General features: G+C 24.8%; 6 protein-coding genes across 6 annotated transcripts; 2 read left to right on the top strand and 4 right to left on the bottom strand.

Annotated features, from left to right (window-relative positions):
* Window positions 1–94: 94 nt before the first annotated feature.
* Window positions 95–2,821, bottom strand: DICPUDRAFT_15402 (uncharacterized protein; the record flags this gene model as incomplete). The annotated part of the gene is made up of 2 exons (XM_003285604.2): window positions 95–1,137; window positions 1,210–2,821. Coding segments are annotated over 2 exons (2,655 nt in total), but the record flags the coding sequence as incomplete, so codon positions are not given.
* Window positions 2,822–4,656: 1,835 nt separating this feature from the next.
* On the top strand, window positions 4,657–8,005 carry DICPUDRAFT_149549 (uncharacterized protein; the record flags this gene model as incomplete). Its single annotated transcript, XM_003285632.1, has 4 exons — window positions 4,657–4,924; window positions 5,150–7,313; window positions 7,382–7,646; window positions 7,709–8,005. The coding sequence occupies 4 exons, from the start codon at window positions 4,657–4,659 to the stop codon at window positions 8,003–8,005; spliced, it is 2,994 nt and encodes a 997-aa protein (XP_003285680.1).
* Window positions 8,006–8,174: 169 nt separating this feature from the next.
* Window positions 8,175–9,270, bottom strand: DICPUDRAFT_46256 (proteasome subunit alpha type 2). Its single transcript, XM_003285603.1, has 3 exons — window positions 9,142–9,270; window positions 8,575–8,944; window positions 8,175–8,472 (listed from the first exon to the last, which is right to left on the bottom strand). Exons 1-3 carry the CDS (start codon window positions 9,254–9,256, stop codon window positions 8,256–8,258), a joined length of 702 nt encoding a protein of 233 aa, XP_003285651.1. The 5' UTR covers window positions 9,257–9,270; the 3' UTR covers window positions 8,175–8,255.
* Window positions 9,271–9,803: 533 nt separating this feature from the next.
* Window positions 9,804–11,704, bottom strand: DICPUDRAFT_91550 (uncharacterized protein). Its single transcript, XM_003285602.1, has 4 exons — window positions 11,628–11,704; window positions 11,426–11,459; window positions 11,187–11,294; window positions 9,804–11,109 (listed from the first exon to the last, which is right to left on the bottom strand). Exons 1-4 carry the CDS (start codon window positions 11,657–11,659, stop codon window positions 9,898–9,900), a joined length of 1,386 nt encoding a protein of 461 aa, XP_003285650.1. The 5' UTR covers window positions 11,660–11,704; the 3' UTR covers window positions 9,804–9,897.
* Window positions 11,705–13,082: 1,378 nt separating this feature from the next.
* Window positions 13,083–13,645, top strand: DICPUDRAFT_149546 (methylmalonyl-CoA epimerase; the record flags this gene model as incomplete). Its single annotated transcript, XM_003285631.1, has 2 exons — window positions 13,083–13,280; window positions 13,346–13,645. 2 exons carry the CDS (start codon window positions 13,083–13,085, stop codon window positions 13,643–13,645), a joined length of 498 nt encoding a protein of 165 aa, XP_003285679.1.
* A 40-nt stretch (window positions 13,646–13,685) lies between these two features.
* DICPUDRAFT_91548 (uncharacterized protein) lies at window positions 13,686–14,219 on the bottom strand. The gene has a single exon (XM_003285601.1). It carries the CDS (start codon window positions 14,184–14,186, stop codon window positions 13,752–13,754), a length of 435 nt encoding a protein of 144 aa, XP_003285649.1. The 5' UTR covers window positions 14,187–14,219; the 3' UTR covers window positions 13,686–13,751.
* Between the last annotated feature and the right edge of the window lie 112 nt (window positions 14,220–14,331).

The following is a 14,331-nucleotide window of genomic DNA, read 5'->3' as shown; positions in this document are numbered from 1 at the left end:
TTAAGATTTAATAAAAAAAAATAAATAAATGCAAATAGGGTAATATTATTTATAAATGATATTTTATTTGTAATAGTAATTTTCCGGGAATGTATTACATTTTTCTTAATTTTGCCACACCAATTTTAAAAGTGACTTTATTTCTTTTGTAAATTATTGAAGATACAATAATTATTATTGCAACTGAAACAACTGGTATAATAACCACAACAGGTAAATACCATTTTCTAGATTTATCATTACAATCATTTTTAAAATCTGTTGACAATAATAAAGAGAAGTCAGGGTCTATAATACACTCTTCGGTGCAATGTGGTAATTTTAAAGATACAATAATTGAATTTGTTTTATCAGTTGAAGCTGTAGTGGAAAAAAATGTTGGTCTACCATCTGAAATTAATTTATTTATAAATCTCCCTGAAAGAATTTGATTATTTTTTGATAGTTTTATAAAATTAAATTTTAAATTATTATCTATATTACTTAGATCAAATTCGGTATCTTTTGAATTACAATTATTGTTGTTTTTTTGATTTTCATCTTTTACACTTGAAATAAAATCTAATTGCAATGTATTTAAAAAACTTTTATATTGATAATTTAAAATATGAATTGTGAATTTCAATGAACCATAATTTAAAATAAATGTTGTATTTGCAAAAGTAAATTGTTTACCATTTTCATTTGTAATCTCTTCAATTATACATGTTATTTTGCTACCATTATTTAAATTTTGATAAAATTTATGTTTATTTATATCTGGTTCCATTGTTTGAATCCATTTATTTGGTAGACTAAATTCTTGAACAACATCATTATTAATATCAATTTCTTTTAATGATAAAATATAAATTTGAAAATTGGTATCTTGATTTGAAGAAACACCACCAGTTTCTGGATCAATAGAAATATCATTTCCTCCACCACTATTACCAATTAAACTACAATCAAACAAACTATAATTTTTATCACATTTACATTCACCATCAACACAAGTACCATGATTTGAACATCCATTACTACAAATTTGAGTTTTTTGCTTGTAATTGAATAAATTTAAACCAACATATACTAAATCATTTTGAATTAGTGTTATATTATGTGTGCCTAATCCTCCTTCAATAATACATTTTATTTCTGTTGAGGAATTGTATGTAATTGTACAATCTAAATTACCAATCGTTACAGACATATTAATACGAACATCACCAAATTGACCAAATAATATTACCTCACCACCTGTTGTAAATGGTGATACTGCACTGGTAATAAAATGTGCTGATACACAATTTAATTTTTGTGATAATACTTTATCATTATTACAGTAGCAATGAAATGAACCAACTGTATTTTTACAATTTGAGTTTCCGCATGGTGAAATTGGTAAACTACATTCATCAATATCTATACAATTCTTTGAATAAGCATCCAACCTAAAACCACTATGACAACTGCATGTGTAACCACCATTTATATTTTCACATATTTGATTACAACCACTTGTACCTTCAATACATTCATTAATATCGGTGCAAGTTTTAGAATCCATTCCTAATCTATAACCAGTATTACAACTACATGCGAAACTACCTTGATTATTTGTGCATGTTTGATTACAACCACCATTATTATCTGCACATTCATTAATATCACTACATCTTTTTTCATCAGAATTTAGGGTATAACCAGCAGCACAACTACAAGCAAAGCTACCTGTAGTATTTATGCATGTTTGATTACAACCACCATTATTAGTTGCACATTCATTAATATCACTGCATCCTTTTCTATCAGCATTCAGGATATAACCAGCATTACAACTACAAACAAAGCCACCTGGAGTATTTGTGCATGTTTGATTACAACCACCATTATTATCTGTACATTCATTAATATCACTACATCTTTTTTCATCAGAATTCAGGGTATAACCAGCAGCACAACTACAAGCAAAGCTACCTGGAGTATTTGTGCATGTTTGGTCACAACCACCATTACTAGTTGCACATTCATTAATATCACTGCATCCTTTTCTATCAGAATTCAGGGTATAACCAGCATTACAACTACAAACAAAGCCACCTGGAGTATTTGTGCATGTTTGATTACAACCACCATTATTATCTGCACATTCATTAATATCATCGCATGCTTTTCCATCAGAATTCAGGGTATAACCAGCATTACAACTACAAGAAAAGCTACCTGGAGTATTTGTGCATGTTTGACCACAACCACCATTATTAGCTGCACATTCATAAATATCACTGCATCCTTTTTTATCAGCACTCAGGGTATAACCAGCATTACAACTACAAGCAAACCTACCTGGAGTATTTGTGCATGTTTGATTACAACCACCATTATTAGTTGCACATTCATTAATATCACTGCATCCCTTTTTATCAGAATTCAGGGTATAACCAGCATTACAACTACAAGAAAAGCTACCTGTAGTATTTATGCATGTTTGATTACAACCACCATTATTAGTTGCACATTCATTAATATCACTACATCTTTTTTCATCAGAATTCAGGGTATAACCAGCATTACAACTACAAGCAAAGCTACCTGGAGTATTTGTGCATGTTTGGCCACAACCACCATTATTATCTGCACATTCATTAATATCACTGCATCCTTTTCTATCAGAATTCAGGGTATAACCAGCATTACAACGACAAACAAAGCTACCTGGAGTATTTGTGCATGTTTGATTACAACCACCATTATTATCTGCACATTCATTAATATCATCGCATGCTTTTCCATCAGAATTCAGGGTATAACCAGTATTACAACTACAAACAAAGCTACCTGGAGTATTTGTGCATGTTTGACCACAACCACCGTAATTAATTGCACATTCATTAATATCATCGCATGATTTTTTATCAGCTTTCAGGATATAACCAGTATTACAACTACAAGTGATGCTATCTTGATTATTTGTGCATGTTTGTTGACAACCACCATTATTAGTTAGACATTGGTTAATTGGTTCAATACATACATTATTATCATTATTTAAAGTATAATCGATATCACACAAACATGAAATTTTTAAAATTGTAAAAGTTATTAAAATAAATAAAATATTAATTGGTTGATAATAAGTTTTTATCATTATTAAATAAATATTTTAACCCTAAAGTATTAAAGAATGTAGTAGACCCAAAAAAATATTGTGAGGTTGTTTTAAAAAATTCAATTTTTAAAAAAAAAAAAAAAAAAAATTTGTAGGGAAATGAGAATTTTTTAAGGGTTCTAAAAAAGGTTATTTTTGGAAAAAAAGGGCTTTTAAAGTTTCGGGTGTAATAGGTGATTTTTATAGGTAATTTAAAGTTTTTTTCATTTTTTTTTTAGTTTTTTATTGCTCTTAAAAAAAAAAAAATTCACAATGTTAAATTCAATTAAACATTTAAATAACATTTATTTGGATATTTCACAATTTTCGGTTTTTTCCACCAGTTTTTTTTTTTTTCAAAATTTTTTTTTTAAATTTTTTTTTTTAGAATAGGTCATTAATAATCAGGTTTTTTTCATTTATTTTTATTTTTAAAAAAAAATTTTTTTATTTAATTTTAGTTATTAAACTTTGGTTTTTTAATTTTAGTTGTTTAATTTTTGTTGTTTAATGTTTATGTTATTTGTGGTTCATCGATAAGGTTCTGTAGCTTTCCAGGTGTATAAGTATTTTCACTCTAAAGATATTTGAATTCCAAATCTTGCTAAATTTCTCCAACATGTTGAATACAGTATTTTCAATATTGTTTTTTAAATTAGCTCTAAATAGACCCAAAAAATAATAGATTGCACCAACACTAGGTTTTACAATGCTTTTTAATCTTTCGTTTTTTTATTTTTTTTTTTCATTCTAAATAATATTAAAATTAATTAAAAATATTATTATTTAATATTAAACATCAAACTTTACATTTAACATCAAATCTTTGTAATATGCAATCGAAAGTTGCATTTTAGTTGATGGATCTGATTCAGTAAAAAACTTGTTGGGAGTTTTTTATTTGTGTTGTTTTATTTATATTATGTTTTGTTTGTAAAAAACTTTGCATTAGATTTAAATACCTTTGACATTTGCTATTCTAAAAACGCAACTTGTGTTTTATTTCTAACTCTTTATGCTGATGATGAATGTTACTATTTAATCATGAGAGCTTTTCTTGCTATAACAAGTCTAATAGACTCATATTCCATAATTTAATTGAATATTAGTTTATTTGCTTATCTATTTCCCATCAGATATATTTTAGCTCCTGCACCTGCTCATAATCCAAGTGGTATTTAAATATTTTAATAATATCTTTGATTATTATTATTATTATTATTATTATCAAAGATGTATATTGCATTAAATCAAGTATTTTATTTGAAAAACAATGAATTTCTAATAAACACCAAAACTAAATATAAATAATCAATGTATTTAAAAGGTAATAATTATAATTTAAATAATATAAAAAATATTTTTTGAAAATAATATTTTTTTTTTTTTTTTTAAATTTTTAAATTTTTAAATTTAATTTATTTTTTTTTTTTTTTTTTGTTTTTATTTTCTTTTATTTATTTAATTCTATGTATAAATTAATATAATTTATTTTTAATAAATAAATTAAATTAAATTAAAAATAAATGGTCAGATCCTCAAGATACAAACACCAACATGATGGTAATGATGATTTTTTTGAAATAACAGATTATACACAAGCATCGTCATGGGAGAATTTAATTGCAAGATTAGAAGAAATTATACAATCTAGTTGCGAATCCCGTAAATCATCATTCGAACACTCTATTCAATATAACAACTCACACTATCAATTGGTTTATATCTCACCAATTAATACATCAACACTAAATAAATCTGAAATTTCAAAAATTTCAAAATTAAAATATAATGGTAATTATTTATATATTATAATTTTATAAATTTATGATATATTAACCCTTTTTTTAAAAAAAAATAATAAACTACTAGGCTTTATGAATGCAAAAAACGATTTTCAGTATAAATTTTTAAACAATGATAATATAAACTTAAATAATCAACAATCAAATAATAATATTTATCAAATTGAAAATTTTTTAAATTGGTTTGGTATCCAAGAGTATTTTTTAATTTTAGCACTTAGGGACAATGGACCAAATGTTACAGAGTTATCAACATTACTATCAGCATTTTCAATAGCATTACATAACTGTGCGTGTTACTTACCAGCATTTGTAGGTTTTGACGAAAAGAGATATGAAAATTTTATTGGCTATATGTATGCACCAATTTCAAGTAAATCTTTAGAGAATGAAGACCACTTTTTTGTAAAATTTGCAACCGAATCTATTATATTATCAACATTATCACCAAATCAAAATATAGCAGAATCTTTTGAAAAACAATTAAAAATATTCTATTCAAAAATATCAGTGGACCCAGACGATAGAAATTGGGACCAATTTTTAAATTTATCAACAACATCAACCAAATATACATATATCAAAGGCAATTGGAATGATATCGATTGGAGAAATGCCGCCTCCTTGTCATCATCCACCTCCTCTTCCGTGGACTATGATAACGAAATATTTAGATGGGGTTATCCAATGGATCCAATTAATGAACTACATTACTGTGTAATTAGCCCACCAATCAAAAGTACCCACATTCTAGAGAATGATTTTCAATCTAGCCAAACACCAAAAAGCTGGTTTGTTAAAGTTTTATTTAGAAAGCCACACAACAGTCTCTTCCAACTCTCCATTGGTGTAATTAATATCTTCACATCCTATGTCGAATCAATCAAATTAATGTCCCAATACAATCCCTCTATTCAACAAATCTTAACAGACTACAATTTAAACAAAACATCTTCAACAAACCCCTCTTCTTCATCAAAGCAAAAATACCAATCACAACATCACAATAAAACACAAAATGCCTCGGACCAAAATGAATATAATGATGATGATAATCAATCACAAAATTATAAAGGAACTGACAGTATTTTAAAAACTATGGGTACTTTTACTAAATCATTAGCATCATCACTCAGCTCACCACTTATTCCTACATCTAGAGAACTGGAACAACTTTTACAATCACTATTTACTGATTCTAAAGACCCAAGTGATATCTATCATTTTGACAATATCCCGGAAGAAGATTTAAATGCCCCACCATTAACCAATAAAAGTACAAGAATCAAAAGAGCACCAATCGACTCTCTATTCTTTTCATTCTCTTTAATGTGTCTAAATATTCAAAGCTTGGTTGGTGTACTATTATTCTGGAGCGAATTTGTAGATGAAATTAAATGGCATTGGGAACATCAAATTTTAATTCCAAGAACCTTTTCATCATCCCATATCAGTGTAAATAATTGCTTAATTTTCCAAAAATTACAAATGATTAATTATTGTGTAAAAAAAAGACATGAATATCAAAACTATCAAGAAACTGAAGAACAATACAACAGTACAAACAACAATAATAACAATGAAGATAATGATAATAGTAATCAAAATGGTTGGGATGATGAAGATGTTATTCCAACAACCCCAACAATTAAAGGCAAAGAAGAGGGTGGTTGGGATTTTGACGAGCAGCTTGAAGGTTTAGATGATCAATTAGAAAAGAGCAACCTTTTAAATAATGAACAACAAGAGGAAATAGACCCAGTTTCAAACAACAATAAAAAACTAACAGGTCAATATTTGTTATATGAAGATAGAGAGATAAATATTCCAAAAACTCAAGATTTTGGACCAATGACAGATGATATGGTAAACGATCATTTAAATGAAATGAGTGATATTGAAATGACACAAGAAAAAAGACTCGAATTGCAAACAGTAACCTTATTATCAGATATGCAATCCTTTAAATATTCAAATCCAGGTTGTGTTTTTGAAGATTTTATAAGATGGCACTCAAATGGTGACTGGATCACAAAACCAAATGAAATGGAATCAATCAATATAAGATTAAAACAACTAAAACAAGAAGAACTAGATAAACAAAAAATAGCAGATGAATTTACAAGTGACCAATATGATGAAATCAAACCAATAGATGAATTCGATGAATCAAAAGGAAGAGAAAGAAAATCAAACTATGGTAGAGAAGGTTGTTTATCTCTTAGAATGGCTGGTAACGACACAATTTGGAAAAAGACTTGGGCAAAAGCCAAACCAATACCAATTTCAAAACAAAAACCATTATTTGATTTTAACAAACAAGCAACCAATGCAATTTCATATTTAGAAAATATTTTACCATCAGATTTAATCCATCAGTAAGTTATAAATTTATTATAAAATTTCAAAAAAAAAAAAAAAAGATACTAATTTTTTTTTTTTATAGGATAATGTCAGTAATTTTAACCTCAATCGCCACAATCTTTTCAAATGAAAAAAATAAAAGTAATCTTTCAAGCGAATATTGTCTTGGTATGGATTTCCAACCAATGAGGCAATTGGTAGAAAAATATTTTGAAACAGTTAACCAAACTTGGCCATCACAAATTCCAAACTATGAATCAATTAAATCTAAAGACTTTGATCCAATTTTCAAAACATTACAAGATATTGAAAATAGTTATTCAAAACTAATCTCATTAAAAACCAAAGTAAGTTTTTTAAAATTCAAAATTTAAATTTATAGTATTAATAATATTTATTTTTATTTTAGTTTTCAAAATTAAATAGAGTAATTTATAATTTATATAGAGATGGTTGTAGCGATATTTTAGATAACGAATTTGACTCGGTATCATATCTTTTCTTTAATGAAATCGATGATTACGAATATGAAATGGAAAACAATGGTATACCAACATCAATTCAACCCAATGTTAAAGAATATATTACTCGTAGCTATTCACCAAGACCTTACAAAACTTCTCAAATAATGCCCCATAAAATGTACACCCATATTTCCCCATATGAATGTAGAATTGCAACATCGATTTCGGAAGAAGATATATAAATTAAAAAATAAATTATAAAACAAACAAAAAAAAAAAAATAAAATAATATATATTTTATTTTAAAGATTAAAACTTTAATATTTTAAATTATAAATTTCCAAAAAAAAAAAAAAAAATTATTGTTAAATAAAAGCTTCTATTTGTTATCTGCCTCTTTTGAGTTTTTTTAATTATTTACTATTTAACAAGAGTTTTTTTTTTATTTTTTATTTTTAATAATTTATATGATTATATAAAACAATAATTTTATTACAAATTTGAAAGATAATCTTTGATTTGTGATGGAGTTAAAATTTCAAACTTTTGATTTTTTGAACTGACAACAGCTAATTCCATATTGAATTCAGTTAATTGAGTTTCAAAACCTTCTTTAAGTGTAATAAGTGCTGTTTGGATAGCATCATCAATTTCTAAATCATCGTTATAACGTTTTTCAAGGAAAGTTTTTGAATTTATCATATTTTTGCTATAGAAAAAAAAAATGAAATAAAAAAATTAATACCATGCATTTATATTAAATATATGTTTGGTGGGTAAAACAATTGAATATAGATATAGTGATATTTACCCAATAGCAGTTGCTTTCCAGGCAAAGTATGAGCCTGATGGATCAACTTGATAAAGATGTGGACCTTTTTCATCAAAACCAGAAACTAAAAGAGAAACACCAAATGGACGTACACCACCAGATTGAGTATATTCTTGCATAATTGAAGCTAACTCTCTGACTAATTGGAGAACTGGAATCATTTCTTTATATTGTTTATAGTATTTTTCAGCTTCTTTTCTAGCTTTTTTAATTAAAACTCTTGAGTCTGGACCCATACCAGCGTAAACAACACCAATATTTTCTGTAATCATTGAAATCTTTTGAACTGATGAAACATCAACTAATGAATGTAATTTCTTTTCAGTAACTAAAACAACACCATTCTTTGCTATATATTTATTATTATATTATTTGTTATGTAATATTATTATGATTTGATGATAATCAAATTTGTTTTAAATAATTTAGTGGTTAAAGTTTTTATTTTTTAAAAAAAAAAATTAAATTAATATAATGTCAATTATAATTATGTGAAGATCACATTTTATTTTTGTTGATAATGATGGTGATGGTGATGAAACTTACCTTTAATACCAATAGCAGAACCACCTGATGCTGCAGCTTGTAAAGCATGTTCAATTTGAACTAACTTACCTGATGGACTGAAAGTGGTTAATGAAAATGAATAATCTGAATCCATTATTGTATATTATTGTATATATATAATTTAAAAAAAATTTGTGTAATTATTGAAAAAAATTAATTAAAAAAAAATTAAAAAAAAAAAAAAATTGAAGTTATAAAAAAAAAATTAAAAAAAAATTAAAAAAAATAAAATAAAAAAAAAAAAAATTTTATAAAAATTAAAAAAAAAAAAAATTTAATAAAAAAAAAATAATTTAAAATGATCATTTTAAACAAATAAAATAAATAAAAAGATACTAGCCAAATTGGAAATACTTTAAAAAAAATGATCACATATTAATATTCAAATCTAAAAAAAAATAATATTAATTTTTTGGAACAAAAAAACTTTACATTCTTTATCTCACAAGATCATTTCCTCAACAAGAGCAAAAATCAACTTAAATACAACCATTACAAATTATGACAAATATCATAGTTTGCAGTGTATAATTTTTATTCATATTTGTCTTTAGTTGTCGAAATAAAAATACTCTTGAGAAATTATTTGTTTTCCGCAACCTGTGTCCAAAAAAAATAATTGAATAACAACAATTTATTATGGTGGTAAAAAAATTTAAAAAATAATTTATAATATTATTTTTATTATCTGTATTTAATTATTTATTTTATTTTATTTTATTTTATTTTAAAATCTTAATTTTTGTTTGATTCTTTATTAACAAATTCTTCGATCCAAAGTGAGGTAATTGATTTTGGTCTTTCGATTGGTAATTGATGAGCACGACTGATGACGAGTTGTGCTAAAACACCTAAAGCTCTTGATACACCAAATAATACAGTGTAGTAGTTATGTTCTTTTAAGCCGTAGTATTGTAAAAGACAACCAGAGTGGGCATCAACATTTGGATATGGGTTTTTAGTTTTACCGTGTTTGGTTAAAACGTCTGGGACAACTTTAAAGATTTGACTAACTAATTTGAATAATGGATCGTTTGGAAGATGTTTAAGGGCGAATTCACGTTGACTGGTGTAACGTGGATCAGTTTTTCTTAAAACAGCATGACCAAAACCTGGAACAACACGACCAGCGTTTAAACCTTCCCAAACTAATTCAGCGAGTTTTTCATCTGAAACTTCTTTACCTTCACCGATTTTATTTTGTAAGTCAAGAGTCCATGAGAGTACTTCTTGATTGGCTAAACCGTGTAATGGACCAGCAAGACCGCACATACCAGCAGCGAATGAATAATAGGCATCTGATAAAGCTGAACCAACTAAATGGGTGGTGTGAGCACTAACATTACCACCTTCGTGATCAGAGTGGATGGTAAGATAGAGTCTCATTAATTCATCAAAGCCTTTATCGTTGAAACCTAACATTTTAGTAAAGTTGGCTGACCAATCGAGATTGGCGTCGATTGTGTGTGGAAGATCTTTGCTGTAATAAGTTGATTGGTAAATTAAAGCAGCAATTTCTGGTAATTTAGCAATTAAATCTAATGAATCTTCTAAAGTTGATTCCCAATATTTATCTTTTTTGACACCATCATTGTAGGCTTTAACAAATTTGCTGTCTTTTTGAAGAGCTAAAACAGCAGCGGCAAATTGTGACATTGGATGTAAATCTTTTGGGAAGGCTTTGATCATAGCTTTGACGTGAGTTGGGAGACCTGAACGTTTGGCTAAATCTTTTGATAATTCTTTAACTTGTGATTCAGTTGGGACTTCACCGGTTAAAAGTAACCATAAAATACCTTCTGGTAATGGTTCATTACCACCTGGGGCTTTTGGTAATTGTTCTTGACATTGTGGGATGGTTAAACCACGGAAAGTAATACCTTCTTCTGGGTCTAATGATGAAGTTTCGGTAACTAAAGCTTTGACTGATCTCATACCACCATAAGCCTATAATAAAATAAGTTAAATATTAATACTTTAAAAAAATACTATCGTTGTGTTATTAATATTATCATTATACATACTTGAGCAATAGTACAGGTACCAACGATTTTATCACCATGTTGAGCTTTTAATTTTTTAACATGTTCAACTTGACCTGGAAGGATTTGAGTTAATCTTTCTTTTAAAGTCTATTTAAAAATAATTTAAAAAAATTTTAAAAAAAAATAAATTTTAATATAATTTCTTTTTATTTATGTTTTTTGAAATTCAAAAAATATAAAAAATTAAATAATTTAAATAAAATAAATTAAATACTTACTGGTTCAGTAGTATAATATCTAAGACCTGAAGTCTAAAATAATTAAAAAATAAATGAAAAATGGATTAGTAAATTTGAATATTAAATTTAATTTGATGATCATTGTTATTAATTTTCGTTAAATTATTTTTTTTATTTTTTTTATTTTTTTTTATTAGAAATAATAACAATTTAATTAAATAATAAAATAAATTAAAATTACTTGTAAGTATTTTGGGCTAATTTAGGTAACATTTTTTTAAAAATTTTTAAAAAAAATAATTATATATTTGAAATTATTTTTAAAAATGTTTTAAATAAAAAAAAAAAAAACAAAAAAAAAAAAAAAAAAATTCTTTTAACAAAAAAAAAAAAAAAATAAAAAAAATAAAAAAAAAGTAATTTAAATTTAAAAAAAATAAAAAAAAAAAATAAAAAAATTAAAAAAAAATAGATTTGGGAAGTATCAAAAAAGTTTTGCGTGATAATTGTGTGTAGCAACCTAAAAGGAAATTGTGATTGAAGAGATAAACAATGAACCATAGTGTTATTTTCAAAAGAAATTATAGTGAGATTATGATATTATATAGTTTGAATTAATTATTTTAAAAATAAAATAATGACCAAAAAAAAAAAATTAAAAAATTGAAAATTTAAACTAAAATGGTAAATAAATAATATATTAAAGATAAAAGATAAATGTAGATAATATTATAAAAAATAAATATAAAATGTAATTATTATTATAATTAAATATTAAAAAGAAAGTCGTTGACTCATATTAAAATTTTCGGTATTAATTTCCCTACCTGGGCAGAAAAAAAATAAAAAAAAGATAAAAAAATGATTTTCAAAAAATAGTACCCACGATTTTTTTTAAAATTTTAATTATTACTTTAGTATCATTATTTTTATTATATTTATTATATTTATTGTTTTTTTTATTTTATCAATTCCTAAAATCTTAAGTTTAATTATACGTTTATAAATTCGAAAAATCATAATGGTGAAAAAAATCACATGAGTTTTTATATATTAGTATATATTTGGATCTGTTTTTATTTCTTTATATATCCCAATCTGCCAAAATAAAAACTTTATCAAAAAGTTGGTTTTTTTTTTTTTTTTAAAAATTTAAATTTAAATTTAAAATTTTAAAATTTAAAATTTAAAATTTAAAAATTAAAAATAAAATTAAAATTTATCAAATAAATAATTAATAAAATTAAAAAGTAATAAAAGTTATATCATTGTAGTTAATAATGGAGTTGTAATAATATGTTAAATTAATGAAGGAAAAGGTTTTTATTTTTTTTTTAATGCACAGCGGGAAACCCCCAAATCCTTTTTTTTTTTCACGAAATTTAATTTTAATTTTATTTTCCGTAATTTATATAAATCAATTTCAAATAAAGAATAATTATCCTACATTTTTTTTTTTTTTTAAAATAGTTATAAAATTTAATTTTATTTTATTTAAATAGTCATAAAAAGAAAAATATCTTTTTTTGGTTAAATGTTTAAAATATAAATACAGAAATTTGAAAATAAAAAAAAAATAAATTAAAATATAAAAAATAAAAAAAAAATAAATTTTTTAAAATTTTTTGTGAAATGAAAAAAAAAAAAAAAAACATTTAAAATTTTTTTCAATACACACTCCAAATAAACAATAAAAATGATTAGATATACCAGCAAATTATTTAATTCAAACAGTATTAGATCATTCACCACTAATAACAATAGTAAAATAGGCCAAATTATTGGCAGTATTGGTGTTGGTAAATTAAACCATGTTGCTATTGCTGTACCAAATTTAAAAGAATCTATGGATTTATATAGAAATGTTTTGGGTGCTGATGTCAGTGAACCAGCTGTAAGTAATAGTTAGACTACCATGTATACTGAATAATATACTAACATTAAGTTACTATATTATAGGATCAAATTGAACATGGTGTTACAACTGTTTTTGTTGGTTTAGAAAATACTAAAATAGAATTACTCTATCCACTTGGTGATAAATCACCAATCGAAAAGTTTTTACAAAAGAATCCAGCAGGTGGTATTCATCATATTTGTCTTGAAGTAGACGATATTTATAAAGCTGTCGATACTCTCTTAAAAGAAAATGTTAAAATTATTGACCCAAAACCAAAGATTGGTGCCCATGGTAAACCAGTTGTTTTCCTTCATCCAAAATCAATGAACGGTGTTTTAGTCGAATTGGAACAAAAGTAAAATAGTAATATAATAAATAAATAAAAATAAAGTTTTTTTTATAAAACAAACAATAAATATATATTTTATTTTATTTTTGGTTTTAATAATATTATTTTTAACTTTTTTATAATTCATCTTTTTTTTTATTTGATTCTTTTTCATCATTTTCTTCTAAAACAGTATAAAAGAAATCATACATATCTTCAGCAGTACGTTGGCCATCATATTCTATTGGTGATTGTTTTTGGCTTGAAGAGAAGAATTTAATAGTTGGTAAACCTTCAATATTATATTTATCACACAATTCTTTTTCAGTTTCGCAATTAACTTCACCAATTTTAACATCTTTTAATTGATTTTGTTCATTTAATTTGTCAAATTCTGGTACTAATTCTTTACAATAATGGCACCATGGGGCATGGAATTTAATAAACCAGTTATGCTCTGAATTCATAACTTTATCTTGAAAATTATTTTCATCTAATTTGATTATATTTGATTTTGCATATGATGAATGAATAAAAATTAAAAATATAATTAATAAAAAATATAATTTCATTTCTTTAATATAGCAGTGATGTTTTAATAAATTAATTTAAAAAGGATAATAAAAAAAAAAAAAAAAAAAAAAATTTAAATGGTATGAAAAAAAAATATACACAAAAAAATAATAAAAATATAATATTAATTTTTAATCATTTTTG

This window comes from Dictyostelium purpureum (genome assembly GCF_000190715.1).
Source record: "Dictyostelium purpureum unplaced genomic scaffold DICPUscaffold_50, whole genome shotgun sequence".
Lineage (NCBI taxonomy): Eukaryota > Evosea > Eumycetozoa > Dictyosteliales > Dictyosteliaceae > Dictyostelium > Dictyostelium purpureum.
Note: the sequence above shows the minus strand (reverse complement) of the source record. Positions and strands in the feature narration are given on the sequence as shown.